Source organism: Desmodus rotundus, chromosome X (assembly GCF_022682495.2).
Source record: "Desmodus rotundus isolate HL8 chromosome X, HLdesRot8A.1, whole genome shotgun sequence".
NCBI classification, from domain to species: Eukaryota; Metazoa; Chordata; class Mammalia; order Chiroptera; family Phyllostomidae; genus Desmodus; species Desmodus rotundus.
This window is the reverse complement of record NC_071400.1, coordinates 80,682,167-80,704,557: the sequence shown is the minus strand read 5'-3', so window position 1 is coordinate 80,704,557 and position 22,391 is coordinate 80,682,167. Positions and strand designations below refer to the sequence as shown.

The following is a 22,391-nucleotide window of genomic DNA, read 5'->3' as shown; positions in this document are numbered from 1 at the left end:
AGTTAACATAAAGTGCCTATTCTTGTTTGTTATAATGGAGTGAATGTGTTAAAATGTTCGAGTTCCCAAAGTTAACACTAAAGAGCCTGCTTGGTTTAAAAACACACAGACTTTCTGTTCAGACAAGTCACGTAAAAGTGAAATGCCTTCCTTCCTTCTTTCCTTCCTTAACCAACAATCCTCTCGTAGTCCTCTTTAAGTTAAGGGACTGAAAAGTTCCCTCTTGGGATGTTAACCATTACCCTTCCAGTAATATAAATTACTACGGAGGATCTATTTTCAAGGAGACCAAAACAGACCTGCACTGGATCCACTTATCGGTACCTAGAGAATCTGGCTGGGGCCATAATTAGTTTAATTGATTTTCCTGAACTTGCCAAGAGATACGAAAAGAGCCTGTGGAAACCTCTCTGCCTCATATCCGATGACTGATTCCTCCAATGAGAGGAAATCAGAAAAGCCTCAGGATGTTCCCATTTCAGCTCCCAAATAGGCCATTGGCAGCAATGGAGTCCTCCGTCACAATGGCTTGTGTAAAAAGTGCTTTTAACAAATACATTTTAAAAGTGATACCCTTTGTGTAAGCCACATCCTTACATATGTGAAGGCCTTAGGCATTTCCATGTTGGTGCCCTAAATATTTTTTTTGAAAAAGAGGACATTATATGATGCTGAGTTTCTACATGTGCCAAGTGCCAGTTTTATCTTCTCTAAGATGTCCATAGATTCATTATTGAGAGTTAATCACTTCATTTCAAAGAATAATTATATAGTCCATGGACAAGTTCTGCCAAATGAAAGCAGGAAGTACCAAGGTTATTTTTTAATGATTAAAATATAACTTGAAATTTAAATTGCACTCAACACAAAATTATCATTACATGATCAAATTTAGTTTATCATTAATCAAGAATAAAATGCAGTTTTTAAGTAGGATTCCAAGAGCATTTCGTTTTTTAACCACGTACAAACTTTCTCACGTACAATGCTGGATTGAAGAGAATATTGTTCCAAATTTCTAATTATATATGTGCAGGTCCCAGAATGCAGAGATTCTGAAAATGCAAAGCTATGTTTTGCAGTTATTTCTAATGTTATAGGACATTTGTGCTACTGATTATTTGGCTATAACACTGATTTCTGTATTTCTATATTTTCTTATTGATACCTAGTATGCATCTGGATAGATGTGCCCATGGAGAATAAAGGAAAATAGCAACATGATATACTATGAAATTGCATTTTAAAATATAGCAAACCTTATAAGAAAGAAAAAGATAATCTTTTTAAATAAAATAGCAAGACACGAATCTGTAATTTTTCTATACTATATTCATTACGGTACTATAATTGAAAATAGCACTTCATTTCCTTTGGGATGAATAAGAAAATGACTGTATCAACTCTCTAAACATAGGGTATAACTGTGTTATCTATAACAAATCAATAGTTACTTTCCATACTTCATATATTAAGAATAAAAAAGAGCCCTGGCTGGTGTGGCTCAGTGGATTGACTGCCGACCTGTGAACCAAAAGGTTGCTGGTTCAATTCCAAGTCAGGACACATGCCTGGGTTGTGGGCCAGGTCCCCAGTAGGGGGCGCACAAGAGGCAACTACCCATTGAAGTTTCTCTCCCTCTCTTTCCCTCCCTTCCCCTCTCTCCAAAGATAAATAAAATATTTTAAAAAAAGAACTGGTGATGTGCTAAATTTCCCCATAGCTTTTCTTGACCATGAATATTTAATTGCATGTTAGAATCATTAAAAATATGTGGCACCAAATTTTCCCATTGCCAAAGATCTATACAATAGTGGAAGCTTGTCTTACTATCACTTCATACACTTAACATTTCTTTCAAGCCCTGGCTGGTGTGGCTCAATGGATTGAGTGTGGGCTATGAGCTAAAGGGTCACTGTTCGATTCCCAGTCAGGGCACATGCCTGGGTTGTGGGCCAGGTCCCCAGTAGGGGGCGCACAAGAAGCAACCACACATTGCCATTTCTCTCCCTCTCTTTCTCCTTCCCTTCCCTTCTTTCTAAAAATAAATAAATAAAGTCTTTAAAAAAGTTTTTGTTTTGAACTCTGGGCCAGCACAGAAGAAGCTGAGAATTGTTTCTGCCTGACAGTCTTGAAGATCTGAAGCTTGATCACTGTGACTCTGATGAATGTGATTTGCAAGCTCCCTAATAAACCCTAGTTACCTGCTACAATTACATGTAATCTGACTGGTGGTCCAAACCCTAGATTTCCTGCTTTTACACTCATATTCAGTTAAAGCCATCTACAATCCCGTAAACTGCTTGGCAGCTGAATCACAATGTTTCAATTAACTTCCCACATGTATTGAATATGTATCACTACAGGACATTCATAAATGAATACAATGGAATCTCTATTTGGCGGGATCTTACAGGGTAGTAGTGAAGGTGACGACCACACAAATAATTGTGCGATAATGTGAGTGCCACAAAAAAAAAATGTTAAATATGCAAAATAATTGCATGCACTGAATACATAGTAGTCAAGAAAAGTTCTTTTGAAATGTTGCAAAAACAAATTTTCCTCAGCCAGTATCTTAACATATAATTTATTTTGATGCTAAAGGCTGCGCGTAACATTTATCCCTGTTCGTAAGGTCATTTATAACAGTAAAATACTGGAAACGGCCTAATGTCAGAGGGTGGTAGTTTAAATAAATTATAGTACATGCATGTAATAAAGCACTGTACATGTTTCAAATATTTTTAAATGTCCCTGGAAATTGTGTCCATTATAGTACTAAATAAGAAACACAGGATATAAACAGTGGTGGTTATTTCTGGCAGAGAAAGCACAGATAATTTCTATTGTGCACTCTGTATTTCTGTATTCTTTGGATTTTCCAATGTTTGACAATAGAACATTTTCCACAAAATGTTGCTTTTATAAGTAGAGAACAATCTCAAGCTCTTTTTCTAAATTGTTGTTTTAAGTCTATCATTCCTATGTATCTTTGTATAAGCCTGTCATCCAAACACATTAAAATTAGGAAAATTCAACATATGAAAAGAATGACTTACTGCATTCACTAACTTGTTGAATAGTGCAAGGTCAAAAAGAGAATATACTATAGTTTGCACTATAAATTCATACCCAGTCTCCATGTTGATTATGAGTATACTGAAAATTGCTTTTAAATGGCCTCGTGAAAATAAAATATATTTGTTCTTAAAATAGTGTTCCCTTGATCTGTCAATTAGCCCAGTAAAAATGGGAAAGAGTTAGCTTAATATTGTTTGTCTCCAGCCCTGGAAGCTGGTTGCTCTTTCAGGGATTAAAAGTCGAGGCCCATGAGCCAGGTCCCACAACTCTCACACTCTCGGTCCACAGTATGTGGGGCAGGTTAGATACCATCCCAGAGCTTTGCCTTATTTTTCTTCATATGTAAAATAGGAATGAAAACACATCTCTGGCCCTGGCCAGGTGGCTCATTTGGTTGGGGCATTGTTCCACATACCAAAAGGTTACGAGTTTGATTCCCAGTCAGGGCACATGCCTAGGTTGCAGGTTCCATTCCCAGTCAGGGAGCATAGGGAAGGCAACCGATTGCTGTTTCTCTCTCACATCAATGCTTCTTTCTCCCTCTCCCCCCTCCCTCTCTAAAATCAATAAAAATATCCTCAGATGAGGATTTAAAAAAAAATACAATCTTTCACAGGTGTGCCAAATAGGGCCAGCTTCATGAGTGTGCAACTTACGTAAGCACCCAGGGCCCGTCACTCAGAAAGACTCCACCTTTGGTTTCATACTCTGCTGTCACCTCTTGAAATTCTTAATAATGTTTGAATAAGAAGCATTTGCATTCGGCACTGGGCCCGTAAGTCCTGCAGCCAGTCCGCGTTGCAAGAACTCAGCTACGGAAGGTCTGAACACAGTGTAAGTCCTCTCTTGATACACATTGGTAATAACCACTATCTCTTCCACACGCTCCGAGAAAATTCAGGAATGTTGTTAATACTGAATTTTCTAACACCTGAGGTTATGTAGGTTAATTTCCAAATGTTACATTTTCCCATCGAGAGAAAAACTGGGAAAGCACTTGCGCTGCCTTTGATGGCTTTAGGGTGTACATCTTCTTGCCCACAGATTGAACAAGGCTGTGAAGTCTGGATAAACCAAACTGCTCTCAAACAATAAAATTATTTCTCACCGTCTTCCCTTTCACTTGTCTCAAAATGCACGGTTTGAAGAGGATATATGCACATTTACAGAATATAAAAAGGCACCCGGTGAAAGGAAACATTGCAATTTCTCGGGGCCAACTAGTTGTATTCCCACCTGTTCTTACATTTTAAATTAACTTTCTTGGTGCTGATATTTTTCTTTTATTTCTGGCCTATATTCTTAGCTGTGTCTTTTAATTTTCCACTGAATTATTTTAAGATTCTTGCCCTTCTAAATTCCTTGGAGTTAAAGATTTCTACTTCTTGCCTTGTGAGATATTCCACTACATGAACATTTGAAGAAACTTATAAAAAGAGATTCAATGATTGAAAAAAAAATAGAGATTCAATTTATAAAGAATTAGTTACTCAATTATCTTATTATCATTAAAGTATTAAAACTTGTAAAAACAGCTATGAATTCTGGAGCTCTTTCCATGTCCCGGGCATTTTGAAAGTGCTTTGCATTCATTATTTTATTTAAAATACTTATGAAGAGGGCATGTAGTAAAGTGTTAACAAGTGGTAGCTGTCAATACCTCACAATGACTCTAAGAGTAATTATAAATATTATTCCCATTTTAGAGATGAGAGGTAAAATTTGAGGCAGATACAACTTGTCAGTGGCTGAGCAGAGCTATAATACACGTCCGATCATTCCTTCGTCCAATTCTTAGTGGGCATACTCACTTGCTGCTATTCTGAATGGTGATTTTCCTCTCTCTAGTGTAGCTGGGTGAGTGCGTGTTTGTATACACAGATACACATATATAGACAGAAGAAGACTGCAAACGTGCACAATGACATAATCTTTTAATGCCGTCCAGCTCTTGATAAACTATAATTAAATCTGTACTACTTCAATCAAATGAAATACATACACCTTTTAAAAATATCATTAGGTTGACAACTGTGGATCAATGTTCTTGGCTGTGTTGGTTGGTATGTACCGTATTTTTCAGACTATAAGATGCACTCCCCCCCCAAATTTGGGAGGAAAATGGGGGTGCGTCTTATAGTCCAAATGTAGCTTACCTGGCTCGCTGGGGTGGGAGAGGGGGGTGGCAGTGGAGCGTTTTTTTTTTTTTCCTATTTTCTTCCTCTAAAGCCTAGGTACGTGTTATGGTCCGGTGTGTCTTACAGTCTGAAAAATGTGGTACATAACCTTATAGTGGTTCCTGATTTTTAATGGGTATGGAGGCACTACAATTCTACAGCATAAAAACATTGTGTATGATCAACACAACAGCTTTAGCCGAGAATTGGTAGCCAGGCTTAAAACTATCTCCACAGGCAAGTACCCGATGGTGGGAGGGTTTGCAACTCTAAGCAACGGAAGTAACCTAGGGGCTGAACTTTAAGATAAATGTAAAGTAAAGGATCGGGGGCTCACAAAGGAAGCTGAGTTATCAATCAAAATGCTATAAAATGCTCTATCTCATGAGCGAGTCCAGAGAATTTGCCAGAGCTAAGGACAGCATACTAGTGCTACATCTCACGACAGTGGCTTGGTGACAGCATCCCGTTTTGACACTGGTAATAAGGCTGTCTAACTTCGTAAATAGATACTGACATTGGCAGCATGAGCACAATTAGAGCCAATATTCAAAAAGACATCATAAAGGAAGTCCTTCTCCTCTTTGAAATAGTATATGATAATTAAGAAGGCTTACTCTACAAAAGTGTCTGTTCCATTTTCTGTACGTGTTTTGTCCCTCAGTTCAAATTAGCTTTTGTGCACATTGACAGAAAGAAGAGATGCTCTCGGGCTTCAGGGATCATATTAAACACAGCATTTGATATGTAACTAACCATGTGAGTTAATGGCATCTGAAAAAATTCAAGAAACAATCTTTGTTTTTTTTTTTTTCTGATCCACCTCACCTTCCTCTACACACCATCTGACGTGAAGTAATAAAACACATTTTGTAACTAGGGATGCGGATTATCAAGCATACATTTAGCTAAAGGACTTGTGTTTTTCTTTCTGTGTTATTTCACTTACTGTCAGTAGATAACAGATGTATCGTAGAGATGCTGAGTATTTTATCTTCAGGGTATTTTAATTACATACTTATGGTGAATGAAATGTAGTCATTTCAGACGTCAGTCTCGTTGAATAGGAAGAGAATTTTGTTTTCACCATCTTCCAGCTGACTCTGAGACGGATACAGCAGAGCCAGTTGGAATTTCTTCACGAAATACTCCAGAATTGTATATAAAATTTCAAGAGAAACATTATCATAGACACTTGAGCCTGGAAGGACACTGTAGAGATCTTCTCAGCCCAAACTTTTCATTTTATAAATAAGGAATGAGAAATTCTAACAGCTAACTCAGCTGTGGTCTCCTAAATTTTCAGTGCCTACAACATTTTACGTTCTTGTTGATAATGAATTCGCAACGTAAAATCGAGTGCACTGGTACGCAAAGTCCCATCTCAAACACCTAAGGTAGGTGGCGGTTGCAAAAGGATATGGTTATAATTTCCAAAGTTACTTGAGTTATAACCCAAAATGGTCTAATCAAACCTTTAACCTAAGCAATAACGAAAATATGTTCTAAAATTCAAGATGGTTACTCCATGAATTTCAATAAAGACAGAAACCTAAAATAAGGGAGAGGATTTTATTTCAATTCTAGGTTTTAGAAAACCATTTAACTTTTTTTTTCATTGGCAGTGGGCTGATTAGGCTTGGAAAGCTTTCAGAAAACTATGAAAAGGGATGTCAACTGAAAGGCATTAGAGTATTTTTAATTAAAATCATTGACAAAAAAAAGGCAAACCAATTATAACTATTTCAAGTATCCATAGGGCTACAAAATAATGCGTTGAGAATTGGGAAAGTGAGAATCTGCACGTAAAATATTTTATAGAAAGTAAAAACAGGATCTCCAGAACATGAGAATAAACTCAGAAAAGAAAGCCAAACAAATGTTCATCTTAATAATTTTTATCTCTCTATCTCTTTGCATTTCTCATATTACAAAAAAATACTGGCTTATTATCTCCAACTGTGTTTTACACTATGCATGTGTCTGGCAAGACTTTGAAAACGCTCAGCGGGGCCTAAGTGATACAGAACATCTATGTATAGACACGATGGTCAGCTTCTCCGTGTGGGCATCTATGGAACTAGGCAGACACATATTGCATAAAAATGGACTCTTGTGTTCAAGGGTAGGGAATTCTGAGTATATTAATTTTATCTTTGAGATACTTGTGCTCAGAGATGGTCCTTAGGAAGAGAGCAAAATATTCATGAGATGGGAATAAGATCTATGGACTGAGGTGAGTCACAGAATGTTCCTTATTCCTGGCAAAGAAGATAATTTACTCTGTTAAAGAATCACAAAACTATGGAACTTCTGGCCTTATCTGGATGGCTATAGTCTTACAACTCAATGCCTGATGCCAAGTTTAATGTAAATTACCACAATAAATCATGAAGCATAGGAATAATGTAATTTATAGACTCATTAAACAGCATGCTTTTCCACTGTATGTATGATTTCAGTTAAATGAGGGAAAATGATATTTCAAATCACTTAAAATATATTTAACCTTAAAGGATGAACTATACTGAATTTTTCACTGTCTTATTTCCTAAGTATAATCAAGATAAAAAAATAGGTTCTGCAGGGTCACAGCATTTTGAAGGAAAAAAAAAAACCCTGTCAATTTCAACAGGCACATTTATAAAAAACAAGAAGGAAACACAGGTTCAGTTGAATATTTAAGTAAGTCAATCCAGGGTATATTTCATTTGCTCTTTCTTCTTATTTTAAGTATCCACACAGCAAGGATTATTATTCTTTCTAACTTTCAGAAACACAAAGCATTTCTATTCTCTTAGGCTGCATTCTCATCAACTTAAGCACCCTCTGCGCATGCCCAGGTGTTACCCAAGCCAACCCTGACTTTGGAATCCAAGACAGCAGCGCTGGCAGTTGACTTTTTTTTCTTTCACATTTTCATCTCTCTGATCATGCTACCATTTCAATCTGACACTCAGGACAGAAAATCGATGACTTTTTAAGTTATAAGATACTATTTCCTGGCTCAGTTTCTGTCCTTTTCATCGCTCTTTTCCTGAGTAGTTACATATTTGTTTTCCTAAGAGCCTCCGACCCCCCGGCAATGTTTTGGATCAGGCCGAGGATCAGCCATTGCGGGGAAAATCCAATGAGCAAAAACTGATCCGAGCTTGAGAGAAGCTCAAGCTTAGGGTGCTGTGCTTTCAGGTCTATGGCTTTATTTTCTCCTCCTCACATGCGAGGGGGCAAACAGAGCCAGATGCGTGTTGTAATGTATTTGGACATCCTTTTATAAACAACTACACAAATCAGAGCTAGTACTGCTATTTTTTTACAGCTTTTGAAGATTTTGAAACTAAGAAGGTACGTTTCCCTGGCTGGTGGTCTCATAACTTCTAGACCATTAAAAATAAGGCTTTGAAACGTTTTTCTTTCCTAACTAGCAAAATAAATTCATATCATTTTGACGAAGTGTCCAACCTTCTTCAGAAAGTAGGGTCAGTCCAAGGAAATGAGCCCATTTCAATACTGCACTGCTACAGAGGTCTCCTTCTCCCCATTTCGGGCAGCCGTGTGGACACCCAGGATGTGGGAACTGGCACATATTTCGGTACCTTGCTAATTCAGTGTTTTTTTAAAAACATGGTCAGCACACTATATCCAAGACTGCATGCAGATGACTGGCCTACTGAATGAGATTATCTGAGTACAGAGCCCAGGATTGTGCACTTTAGTCGGCCTCCCAGGGGATTATTATGCAGAGTCACGTTTGAAAACCACTGCACATGATGCCAGTGAGGGAGAAAGTGCCCTATTACTAGGTTACATCTTCATAAACATATTCCTTTAAAGCAATGCATTTCAGAACAACTTGATCAAATAATGCTATTGTTTCATAACGTGGTAACGAGTCATTTTCCAGCAGCAGTAATCCATGAAATCAATGGGTGCATACTAGAAGGAAAGGGGGGTGGAGGGAGGTAGAAGACAAAGAGGGGAATAAACGGTGATGGAAGGAGACTTGACTTGGGGGAGCGAACACACAACACAACCTACGGATGATGTGTTAATAGGATTGTACAGCTGAAACCTATAATTTTATTCACCAATGTCACCGCCAAAATTCAGTACATTCAAAAATAGAAAAAAAAAAGTATCACATTTTGTAATGCCTCCCATATTTATTACATGGACGCCAACGGGACTGCAAAGTAGCCATGGCCAGGTTGCACACAATAAGAGGAATCATGTTTCGGTAGTAAAATCAGTATCAGATCAAGTCACTGCTAAAAATGTTCAATGGAAAACAAATGGACTCTTTTTTTTTATTGCCCAATGATTGCACGGGAAATGACTGCAATTTATATGCCTTCCAATTTTTAAGCTTAAGTATGAATTTCATTTTAAAAGGAAGCTTGAACTGTGATTGAAAATTATGTATTTTGACTGATCCTATTTCCCTAAATTATATTTCTAGAAGCAATACTTCAACCTTCATTTCTTCATCTTTCAACGAACATTTCCTAAGTGCTATTTCTCAGATGTCAAGTCTCAAGAAAACAAATTCTCTGCCCTGTCCCACGACAGGGGAGATATATGCCTGAAGCTATTGAGCGTGCTCATTGCTGTAATAGAGATGTGTGCCTGGCATACTGAGCGATGACCTGTGACCAGCTAGTAAAAGTTTGCGTCTATAATGCAAAACTATATGGCACAATACATTAAATACTGTTATACACAGTGTTCATATTCTGAATGACTGCCCAAGATGCCACCATCTGACGACATCAGATAAGCAAGTCTCCCCTTCAAAAATACCCCATGTGCTATAAATTACCAACGTTTTTAAAATTTTTTTAAACATTTAAAAAAAAAATTTATTGTTATTCAATTACAGTTGTATGCCTTTTCTCCCCATCCCTCCACCCCACCCCAGCTGCACCCACCTCCCCCCCCCACCTCAACCCTCCCCCTTGATTTTGTCCATGTGTCCATTACATAAAAGCACACTGGAACACTCCAAGTGTAACTCTGATGTTTTCCTGATCTTCAGCCATTGTGTGTTAAGTGTAACTAAGCCACGTTCATGATTTTACACATCAACAATCTGTGGCAGAAAATCCAATGCTCGGATTCTCACTTGCGCAGATACAAAGAGGACATTTAGTGAAATCACACGATCTGTTCCCTAGGCTGCTGCTATCCCAAACTTTCCTTGGACAATTAATTTCCATCCTCATGGTTCTATAGGTCTATGATTTGGGGTTAGATTTTTTTTTATGATTTTATTTATTTATTTTAGAGAGGGGAGGGGGAGGAGAGAGAGAGAGAGAAACATCAATGTGTGGTTGCTTCCAGCGTGCCCCCCACCAGGGACCTGGCCCGAAACCCAGGCGTGTGCCCTGACTGGGAATCAAACCGGCGACCCTGTGATTTGCAGGCTGGCACTCAATCCACTGAGCCACACCAGCCAGGGCTGATTTGGCATTAGACTAATGTCACAGTTCCCTAGCCTTCTGTCCAACCGCTGTAAGGCACTCAGATGCCCATTCCTGCTGAAGCGGGAGGTTTTACCGTCTACAGCAGTCATTAGTTCATTCAATTATCACTCACTCCTCCACACCACCCCCCACATTCTCCAATATCGAAACAACCATAAAAGCCATGTTTTTATTCAACTGAATACCTGGCAAGGACTAACCCAATGGCATGTAGGAGGAGGGTAGTGCCCTCTTAATGCATTAGATTTCAAAAATCTCAAGGAACATTTATTGTATTGTAAGATAATTCATATCACTAACCTGTGCTGAACTCTTTTCAAGTTTCTGGACTACGTTATCCCAGCGCTGGGCGAAGTTGTCCAGCCACGCCTCCATCTTCTGGGTTACGGCCCTGCTTTTCAACGTTGCCAGAAGATCTTGGTTAAGTGAGCAGAGTTTGTCCATGGTTTGCTTTTTCTTTTCTAGATCGGTTTTCAAAACCTTTATTCAAAAAAAAAAAAAAAAAAAAAAAGAAGGGAAGAACAAAGAATGAGCCTAGCCTACATTTTATAAAACACTACAGTTCAACTTGCTTTTTACATGGATTTTCTCATTTGCCTAGATAAGAAAAGACTACTCATGCAGGCAAAGGACCAAGAGCCCATAAAAATATGAGTAGAAAATTAAAATCCCAATAATTCAAATGCAGAATAAACACCTAGTAGAGGAAATTAAAAGCAACCTTAAAGTATTTGAAGAGCTGCCAAGTAAAAAAGTAGCCTTTCTTCAAAAGGCAAAAGGGAGGTCAATGTATGTAAATTACTTTTTAACATTTATCGGAAGAGTGGAAGTCAAGGCTCTTGAATGTTAGTGAATTTCCCCTTAATTTCTAGTAGAATCGGAGTGAAATACCACATGCCGGGAGTACCAAAGAGAAGATGGTTCATCGAGATGATGAGCACAGCTAAAAAGCCTTCCCACTCTCAAATGCTGAGATTATCTGGATAAATTAGCAACATTACTTCCTTCTGTGATTTTTACATTATTTTCATTATTGGGATATAAAATCCTCGTCATGAAGTTTACTGCCTTTTAAATATTTTAGCATCTGGTTTTCAATTATTCTTGGCTCTCTGTGTAACTACCTTCTAAAACTCACTTGAGAGTCCATTAAGAAATAGAACTAAGCAACTGAGTATGGCACAAATCCTTTGGGATGACTTTGTGTGCTTTCAAACTATGTATGGATTTCATGAAGTCATTGTTATACCAGTCTTATTTCCAAAGTTCTTTGGAGTTCCGGAGGATCACACAGGCCCTTTGGCCAATGTGGAATGAATAAACAAACTGGCGTGTGTGAAATCAGTAGATCAGGGCAGTTGATTCCTTCCCTTTTTCCATTAAGTTCACCCTGCACTTTGGGAATTCCAATTTCCAGCCACATACTACTAGTCCCTGGCATAACTTGTGAACACAGAAGAAGGGGAAAGAAAGGAGAAAATTATCTGATGGCCTCTTTACATTCCCGAATGGGTGGGGGCAAGTACAATGAACATAAATAAAAGGAGCTGTGAGACCTGTCTTTCCAAACAAATGCAAATTTATTTAAGAACAACTAACATTACGCATGGCGAAGCAAAGCTCGTCAAACAGATGCACCAAATGCTCGTGAACTGAAGTGTCATCAACACGGAGAAATCAATGCAACCCCCTCCCTGCAAAGGACAATTTATGTATCTCATTTTAACATGCCAACTGCATTTATAGCTCTGCATTACAGAATGCTCTGGTGTCTCCTTCCATTAGTTCATCCTTTATTCAGAGTCTGCGTCACCTGGTGTACCTTATATTGCACTCTTGCTGTATGCCATTTTAAAAGAATACAGGGTTTGAAGTTCATTTCTAATTTTTCCTCAATTGTTTATTCCCAGTAACTATGAAAGAATGCAATACACCAAAATATGAGTTAAGATATGTAAGTTGAATTCAAATCAAATGAAACTCTTAGTAACAGGTTTTATACATTGATTTTGTTTGTTTGACTCATATGTTAGCTTTCTTTCCATTACATTTAAGCGCATACTTGGACCAGTAGTAAACCAACAGTTTACACTATCTGCCTAGAAAAGGAACCCGAATTTGAATTTCAAATTCAGACCTCTCCAATTTTTTATGGTGTCTCATTTTCCTTTTTTTCTTTATTAACTTTTGGCATGAGTTTCTTTTTGATAAGCCATCTCAAGTTCTTTTTGGAAAAAAAGCATGATAGAAATAAATGCATACATTTAAAAACAGAAAGATGTAAACACAATATTCTTTGGCTTATTTTCTCAGAGCTTAAGGAGCAATTTTAAATAGCTGTATGTGTAAAGCTAAGGGGTGTATCCATTGTTTAAACTGAATGTGTAATGAGTTGGAAGCATTTCAGACGAGAGTCTGAGAGTTACGTTTAGAGAACAGGAAACCATTTGCACTGCAAATTTATGGGTAACCTCATGTTACCTAAACAGGTTTTCATAGATGATCTATAAAACTAATTGGATACCCAAAGAGATTTAGTGGCAACTGAAACAAAGCCTCCTGTGCTAACACATTACACCAAATAAAGAAGCATTTGGTGAGATTACAAAGATAAGTGGAAAGTTGCCATTAAATACAATTAGGGAAAATACACTCACAGTAAAGTAAAAACAGCCTTATTATGAAATTGTGGAACTATCGAATCAATGTATTTTTACCGAAATCTATAGCTAGTAAATTCTAGATACGTGCTTTTGTAAATGGCAATGGCATGTTAGTTGTTTGACCCCATTTGTTTTCTTCTCTTTGCTCTAGATCGATGGCTCTCTCTCTCTCTGTCCCTCTCCCCCTCTCTGGAGATTCTCTCTCTCTCTCGCTCTCTCCCCATATATATGTATATGTAAAATCTCTCAGTTCCTAAAGGACTCTCCTACCATAACCAACAGAGGGAGAAGTCAGGAAATCCATGGCGATACCAGATACATTGAATAATAGCAATCAATTACCTCCTCCCATCTATTCTCGGTTATCAATGCTTTTCAGTGTGGATTTTGTGTGGGCACGTTAAATAAGTATAATTTAACTGTTACTAATTTTTCCAGTATAAAAAAAGAGTCTTTCTGCCTATGAAAACCTGATCATAGGTCTTTGAGTGCCAGAGAATCGAGAGTTCTATAAAACTCAGGAAGCAAACAGTAGCTCCAGAAAACTTGTACAAGGCACAGGTCAGCTAGGACCTTTAAAACATCTTGAAGAAAGAAGAAATATATTTTATTTTCATCGAGCCAGGCACCCATTTCTACCTCCAAGCTAGGCAGGCAGGTACAGTCAATAAATCAGATTGGGCCACTAGGGGAGACACACAAGAGACAGCTAAGCTGCTCAAGAAGACAGAACAGACCTGTTCTACCTGGTCAAGGTTAGATGATGTGAAGAGAAAACCGGAAGGTACACTTACAAATGGCCCAGGAAATCGCCTCCCATCACATGTATTCTTCAGGGAGTAATGCCTAAACAATTTGTCTCTCATGGCAAAACTGATTTCTGAACCTATTTTATGTGTAGTTACTTATCTATATGTGAGAAGTACTCCAACTTACTCAAATAACCTGTTGTTCTTCTTAACTAGATTGATCCAGTGTGAGGGGTTTCAACTTGAGGGAACATCAGAATCCCCTGGAGGGCTTGTTGAAATGCAGATTGCTGAGCTCTACTTCCAGAGTTTCTGACTCAGTGGGGCTTGGCTGCAGCCTGAGAATCTGCATTTCTAACAAGTCCCTGGGTGCCGCTGATGCTGCCCATCTGGGGACCACACTTTGGGAACCAGGGACTCTATTTGGATGAACTCATTGAGGGTTAAAACAGGGACTAAGATCAAGGTAGCACGTCCCGGAGAAACAGCACCGTGACCAGGGACTTGCTAAGCTCCCATAAGCATTCTGTCTGTGCCATTTGATCCCACAGTCCCCTGAGTGTCTGCATTCCACAGGGCTCCTGTACCGCCTGCGCATCACACTGCCTTGCACGGCCAAGCTTCCCGGGCTGACCTTCCCTGGCAACCGCCACCGGTCCCTCACGCATCCTGCACACTTCCCCAGGAACACGTCTCTGGTAGATCTGGGCCTTCCCACGACAGCCTAGATCTTCCTGTGAGTCCTAGAATTGCCCTCATAAAGGCCACTGTTTCTCCTCTCCTTTTCCTTTTATCCTTCAGTTTTAGCCATAAAAAAACAGACCTACATAATTTGGGTGAAATGACGGATCGACAGAAAATGAGATACTTGACTGCTCATCTCCCGCCTCAAATAAAATGTAAGGGAAAAATCCCCTGGGTTATTAGTGGTAATATTTCCAACAAATTACACTGATTTTAAATAAAAGAGAGTTTTAGCACACGGTATCTATACCTAGGTATATAGTAGGAAGTGGTGACAGATGGTACCTGTTTTGGGTCTCAAATTGTGACATATTTTAATGAACATTAAATTCTTATTCACTGCCTGAGTCAGCAGGGGAATTTTACCTCAAATTCTCGACCAGCTGTCAGGTTTTGTTAATTGGCTTAAACTATTAAACGGTAAGACTTATCCATAACATATTTTCACTTTGTTCACAAGTAAGGTGACATAATTGGAATTTTAATCATATTGGAAAATCATTGAAACTTTGCTAAGAGAGCATCTTCATGGCCCTGAGGCTAATAAAGTTATTTACACACAAAAATGTCAACATAGGGGCGTGACTGTTTAAAACAACAGTTCTCGACTGCAGTTAGTTTTTGTCAAGGAATCAAATGACGTGAGGAGTTTGGAAACAGCTTAGAAAGTGTGGACCTGAGTTTCCATGTCATTTTAACTTGGCTACTAATGTTCTGTGACAGCTTATATACAGGCCATGTGATTTGTCCTGGGCCTCGACTTCCTCTTTTGAAATAACCTTGTCTCTCTCCTCCTCTTCATGCCCAATGGTACTCTACATCAGTTCTTTGAATTGGTTTCCTTGTTACTGAAAGCCTCACTGCCAACGAATATTCCCAAAATGCCAATATGATTGTTATCAAACTTTCAATGGCTCCTTATCAGCTGCAGAACAAAACTACAAATATATCACTGACATTTTTGCATTCTGTTTATATATATATATATATATATATATATATATATATATATATATATAAAAACTTCCAGTTTATATAGATATAAAATGTTTATATCTATATAAGCTTTTTGGAAACCTCTGTTTAATCATATCATCCCTTGAGAAAGCATACATTCTTTGAGAAATGAGTTCTTATCAATAACAAGCTAGCTTGTAATAACCAGCAATATATAAATTAATTTATTTTAAATTAAAAGCCTAAAGATGTGTAACTACGGAACAAAAAATGTATGCTATAAATAAATATTTAACAAATTTAACAGGGGAAATGTATTTAAGAATAGCTTTTTAAGTACATGATTTAATTACTTCAAAGTATATACTATATAATGTCAACACAGAGATATATAGAATCCTTTAGGTAAAATTATGAAACATTATTTAAAATAGACCTTTGTTTTATACTAGAGTTGACATCAAGTTGGGACTTAATAGACCTGATCCATCAAAACTCAAAAAGAAATCTTAATTATGGTACCGTTTATTTGAAAAATAAAGCTTAATATTAGACTGGCCTCCCTTTACTAGAAAATAGTAAGATTCACGGTGAAAGGGAAGTTTCACAAATCTTTCTCAATACCGTTAGGGTTCAGCTCAAACTGCAGTGTCTCGTTGAAGCCTACCCCGACGACCTCTGTGCTGCCAAAGTCCCCTTATGTCTCAACGCACAGGCACCTATCATCAATGACACTAGTGTGTTTTAATGTTTCTTTCTTACTTCTCAAACTAGGGTACAAGCCCGTCATATGTGAGGATAATGACCTCCCGTACTCTGCAAGATTCTCAGAGAACCTACTTAAGTCTACTACTACAGAACTATACCGTTTAGAACTTTATGGCATATTCACATCTATTTCTTAGCGTTAACTTTGATAAATGTTAACTGAAGTCTTATCTCAAGTAGGCTATAGTTTGTCAAGAGTACAATTTTGTTTGAGGAAACAAGGTTGAACATCTACCTGTATCTCATGGAAGGTGTGTGTGTATCGCTCCAGAATTCCGACATTGAAGGCTCCACCCCCCAATATGACAACATGAGGAGGTGGGCTTTGGGCAGGTGTAATTAGGCTTAGTGGAGGCTATGAGAGTAGAGCCCCAAAGATGGGATTAGTGGTCTTTTAAGAAAAGGAAGAGCCACCACAATCTCCACCACGTGGGGATACAGCAAAAAGGGGCTGTGTGGAAGCCAGCCAAAGGGCCTCACCCAAAGGCCAGCGTGTTGATCGTGGATTTGCCAGGCCCCAGAACTGTGAAAACTAAATGTCTATTGTTTAGGCTACCTGGTCTATGATAGTTTGTTATAGCAGCCTCAACTAAGACACTATAGATTTGCCTGTTTTAATTAAGAAACATAACAATATAATATACTCAAATACACTGATCTGAACAAGAACAATGAAATTGGGTTATAAGACCGAAAGAACAGAGTGATGAAATAATGGTGTTAACAAAAACTATTGGGTTTAAAAGGAAACAACTAAAAGCTTAAAAAAAAAATACATACGGCCAGCTTTTGAAGGCTTGCTAACATCTCACTTTGATCCTTAAAGCCACTTGTGGGAATCTTGCTCACTGCGTCTTCTTTTTCTGAAAGCCACGTACTAAAAAGGCACTGAAAGAAATCAAATAATTCCCCCAAAGAAAGTCATTATTAAAGTAGATCACCACATTTTGTCATTTATTCATTTAACATCTCTCCACGTCGCTCCCTGATACAATTTGCCCCACATGACTCGCCTGTTCTTCGGTAAAACGTTGCCATTTTAGAAGGATGTCTTGGAGAAGCACCCAGCGATCTTCAGTCCACCGACAGATGTTGGCCCACCGATCTCCCAGGACCTGAAAGACACCAGCAAACAATTCACTGTTAACTGAATTCCACTCAAAAGGGCAGAAATGACTTAAGAAAGCAACAAATTTGCAGTGTCCTATGTCTACTAGGAGTTGTGAAGAACGCCCTTCCTGCTTCTGCACAGAACTGATAAGGCCCCTTTAGCTGGCCTTCCATGATTTCCCTCACTCACCTAACAGTGAAAAGCAAAGACACGAATGGCAAGTCTGAAGCAGTTATCATACCACTACTTCAAACGTCTCCACAATAAATGTAAGATAGCAAAGACATATACAATCAAAGATGATTTTGATTCCATAATACGTAAAACCAAAACCAAAACCAAAAAAGTGTATCTTTCTTATGTCAGAAAATATACCCCAGAGCATAAAAATCTGTTAAATAATACTCCTAACCATGCCCTTATTTGAAGCGATTCTGTGTAATTGGTGGTGTTTAGATCCTGATTGTAGAGGAAAGCCATTAGTGACACATTATATCCACGTGTGGATTTTAGCAATTATCTGGATTATTATTATGAAGTGTTTAAAATGACTCTATCTCTAAACTATTCTACTGAGACCATTGTAATATCCCCTGAATACTAACTGCCAGATCTCTGTGCACACGCTATTGTAATGTGTAATATAAATGAAGTGCCAACAGTTTTTAGAGAAATATGTATGTTGTAATGTTTTCTGTGCAAAAGAAATATTCTATGACAAAAATGTATTATTTATTTCAACTCCATTATGATGCACTTCAGATCCTAAAATATCAACTCTTTTTGACTTTCTCATAAATAAGAGAATTATTTTCCCATACTTATCAGATCTTTAAAACTAGACGGATGGTAACTAGATATAACACGGTGTTCATTTTGTAGGGTATACAAAGATCAAATTATTATGTTGTACAGCAAAAACTAATATATACCAATCCCACCTCAATAAAAATAATAAAATTAAATGGCTTTATACAATGAAAAGACAATCTGGAATATCTGAAAATATGGGTGTGATTAACTTTGTATAGCATTACAGCTTGAAGAAAAATATTTGTAACTTATATTTTTTACAAACGTATTTAGCATCTAAAATAAACCTCATCATAACTTCTACCTTACTTCATGCTACCTGTTTGGATGGATCCATCTAGAAGATATTAGTATATGATTCAAATAATACAACTGTAATTAGCATCATGACAAAAATCCATCTATTCCTAGGTGGCTTGGAGACCCACCTCATTTTTCAAAAATTTGTTTAATCTACTATGTTTTCAAACAGGGAGTCCCGTCCAAGAGTAAGGAGTAGGTAATGGGCATTTTACTACAGTATTAAAGTGACCGTGTACTCATATGCAACTCAGTCACAGTGAGTTTTATATGAATATGTAATCTTGGCGTGTTCTGCTAAGTGAATAGCAAGGCCTGTAGCCAGATGGCTCTGAGGGTGAGCCCCAGGTACTCAGTCCGGTGACCTCTGTGGTCATAGCCAAGCTGCTCAACTCACCTGGATGTCAGTTTCCTCCTCTGTAAACTGCACCTTCCATAGCGACAGTCCTGAGTTCCCGGAGGTCACTCAGGACTCATTACAGCATTATTTAAACCTCTGCAGAACAATCTTTTCAGAGAAACTTGCGATAACTGTTTGCTTGCTAATACATTTAGAATATGTTTTCCACCCCGGACCGCGTAGTAGATGGCAAAGGTAGAAAGCGTGCCATTTTGTTGTATTCCTCTTCAGTCAACAGTTTGTGAAAACACGCAGAATTGCGAAGAGAACCGTGGACTTGCCTAACCATTAGTCAGTCACTAGTACTCTGCCCCGTTTCTAGCCTCATAATGGGTGTTCTCTTACTTCTTCCAATGGGTTGTTTGATGTTTTTTCTATTTCCCCATTAGTAAGATTAGGTCGCTTATCCTTTTGAACCATATAGTTGTTTATAAAGTAAGAAAGAAAAATCAAGAAATAAGTGAGTTTTTTCCGAAGCCTCATTACACATAAAATTCATTTAGCTGGGAACCACGTTCCAGGGTCTTAAAGCAATAAAACGAGATGGGTTGCTTGTTACCTCCCTCGCTTATAAATCCCACTGGCTGCCGCATTGTGTGGTCCGTGGCACGTAATTGCTTCTTCCTTAGTGGACGTCCTCCTGGGAAAACTTTCTCTCTTAACGCCATTCTTGTTGGGCACAGTTTAGCTATCACGGTCTATCCCTCGCTTCGATAAATTCAAGGGTCAAGGTACTTAAGTTTTACATCCCAGGCTTGTAAGATTTTCCTCATTGCCTTTATCCAAATGTTCTTTTGATAGGCATTTTTTACGTTGGCTTCGAAAAACAAACTGAACCAAACAAAGGAACTCGGACGAGAAATGTCCTTGGAGTGTATAACAATATGAGATGTGAATTAAATGGGAGAGAAAGTCTGGGCATAGATGATAGTGGAGTTGTGAGTTAGCCTGTGAAAATGTGTTAAGAGTAAGTGCGCTGACCTTTAGCTTCTTTTACTGCTGAAACAAAATGAGGACGTAAATAAAAGTTAATTTCTTCTTATCATTTCATGAGATACTATAATTCATTTTTTATTTGTGCGTGTTGTTTACCTAGCTTTAAAAATATGCATTATTTTTAAAACGCTTAAGGGATTGTTAAATGGAAACTCAGAAAAACAGTAATGTTTTTCTCTAGGGAAGAGGTTTCTAATCCTAATGTAGCGATTCTTTAAAAAAGTTATTTAGCTTCCTCTCAATCCCACTCACTAAAATTCCTTATACTTATATAACAAGTTGCTTACATCCCTCTAGGCAATGATAAGAACCAGCATCTTTGACTGATTAAAGAGCAGACTGATGAGGTTTTAATCTCTTAGCTCCATCTTCTGTAATTCAAATTGGGGCCAATATTTCTAAGCAATAAATGAATACATCTATTAAGTTCAAACACTATGTACACCTATTTACATTGGTGCAAATGACATTACAAAAAAATCTACCTGTGGGCAGACATGTAGAGCTTACAAGCAAGCAATTTCTGATTCACTTACCTCATTCTACTGAGACTGGTAAAAAGCACCATGCCCGCATCATAACACAAGTGATTCAGATTCAGTGCATTGAGAGTTTCCTGAGATTAAGACGGGTTTAAGCAGGGTGATGTGTTTCTAAAAGACATGTATGCTCTCTTGTGTTGGAAATCTTTAAAGAAGAATATAATTGAAACTTCAACATCTATTTGTAAAGATTTAATAAGTACCTTTCTACATTGAGTAAGTTACATGACCCTTTGTGGTTCTTGGAAGATTTGACATAAATACTATAATTAAGCAAAATGTAAATAACTGCAATGCTTATATAATTTCCTTCAAATTAAAGTTGCTCTCTAATACATAATCTTCTTTAGGATTTGTAGCAACTCTTTAAGGGGTTGGTGTGTTTATTTTCTTTGGGAAAGGATAAATAATTTAGCCATACATTTCCTGAAAAAGTCACTTCATGTCACTGGGATGTGTATGGAAAGTAATACCTGTCCCTCAAAAATTACTGTAATTATTGTAAGAAAATTGTATATTTAAAGTGTGTTTGAAATTTGAAAAGACAGAGGCACATTAGTAATTTAAGTAATTGCTCCACCTAACGTCTGATTCCAAGTTGTTTGACCCTGGACACTTACCTTCCCCACATAAACAAAATAGTAAAGTGATAATGTATTTGTGTTTGGGAAGCTGAATCACAATGAAGTCACAATTAATGATTTAAAAATGATGCTTTTTGAACAGTTTTAATTAGTTTCAATCTGCTAATTGAAAATTTCCCCACTGTAAGTATATCTTTACTTGAAACAATTTGAGTTATGTGAGACATTCTGTAATGCCATGGAGTCAGCCTCTCTTTATTATGCCCTTTCTAGGAGTCGTACAGAATACCGTAGCGACATACCACAGGCTGGGTGGCTTAAACAACAGAAGTCATTGTCTCACACTTCTGGAGGCCAGAAGTCAAAGGTCAAGGGGTCAGCAGGTTTGGTTGCTTCTGAGGCCTCTCTCCTTGCCTTGCAGATGGCTGCCTTCTTGCTATGACCTCACGTGGTCTCCCATCTGTGTGCGCACATCCCTGGGGTCTTTCTATGTGTCCCAATTTCTTCTTATAAAGATGCCTGTCATAGTGGACTCGAGCCCACCCTGAGATCCTCGTTTTAACTTAAAGGCCCTGTTTCCTAATACAGTCACATTCTGGATTACAGGCGGGCAGGGCTTCGGCATATGAATTTTAGGGAAACACACTTCAATCTATAACATCTCAGTTCTGTTAATTTGGGGGCACACAGTATGTGTTCAATTAATGTTTGTTGTTAATATAAATTCATGGTTGATGAATAAATGAATTGGAGACTGTAATTAACTATAAGTTAAATTAAATATTGGCTGAATTATAAACCTGCCCAATGAATTATCAGAATTATCTATTATAATGTTTTGAATACAAAGAATATTTAATAATATTCTTAAAATAGTTGTTTTAACTATGTTGACTATGTACCTAAAAGAATATTTATTAGTTTTAGAATATTTATTAATATTTGTTAGTTTTGCGTACCTCATTCATGTATTAAAAAAATTAGTATGAGGTGTATCATACTAATATATTTTGGAATTTC

The 22,391-nt window shown here is 37.7% G+C and overlaps 1 protein-coding gene across 3 annotated transcripts in view; it reads right to left on the bottom strand.

The window, feature by feature from the left end:
• Positions 1–22,391, bottom strand: part of DMD (dystrophin) — a 1,965,474-nt gene that overhangs the window by 1,262,958 nt on the left and 680,125 nt on the right. For all 3 annotated transcript variants that reach the window (XM_053917632.1, XM_053917633.2, XM_053917631.1), the window contains exons 14-16: positions 17,639–17,740; positions 17,406–17,513; positions 11,045–11,224 (exon numbers count right to left, since the gene is read on the bottom strand). In XM_053917632.1, coding sequence (XP_053773607.1) covers positions 11,045–11,224; positions 17,406–17,513; positions 17,639–17,740 — 390 coding nt within the window. The remainder of the gene's footprint in view (positions 1–11,044; positions 11,225–17,405; positions 17,514–17,638; positions 17,741–22,391) is intronic.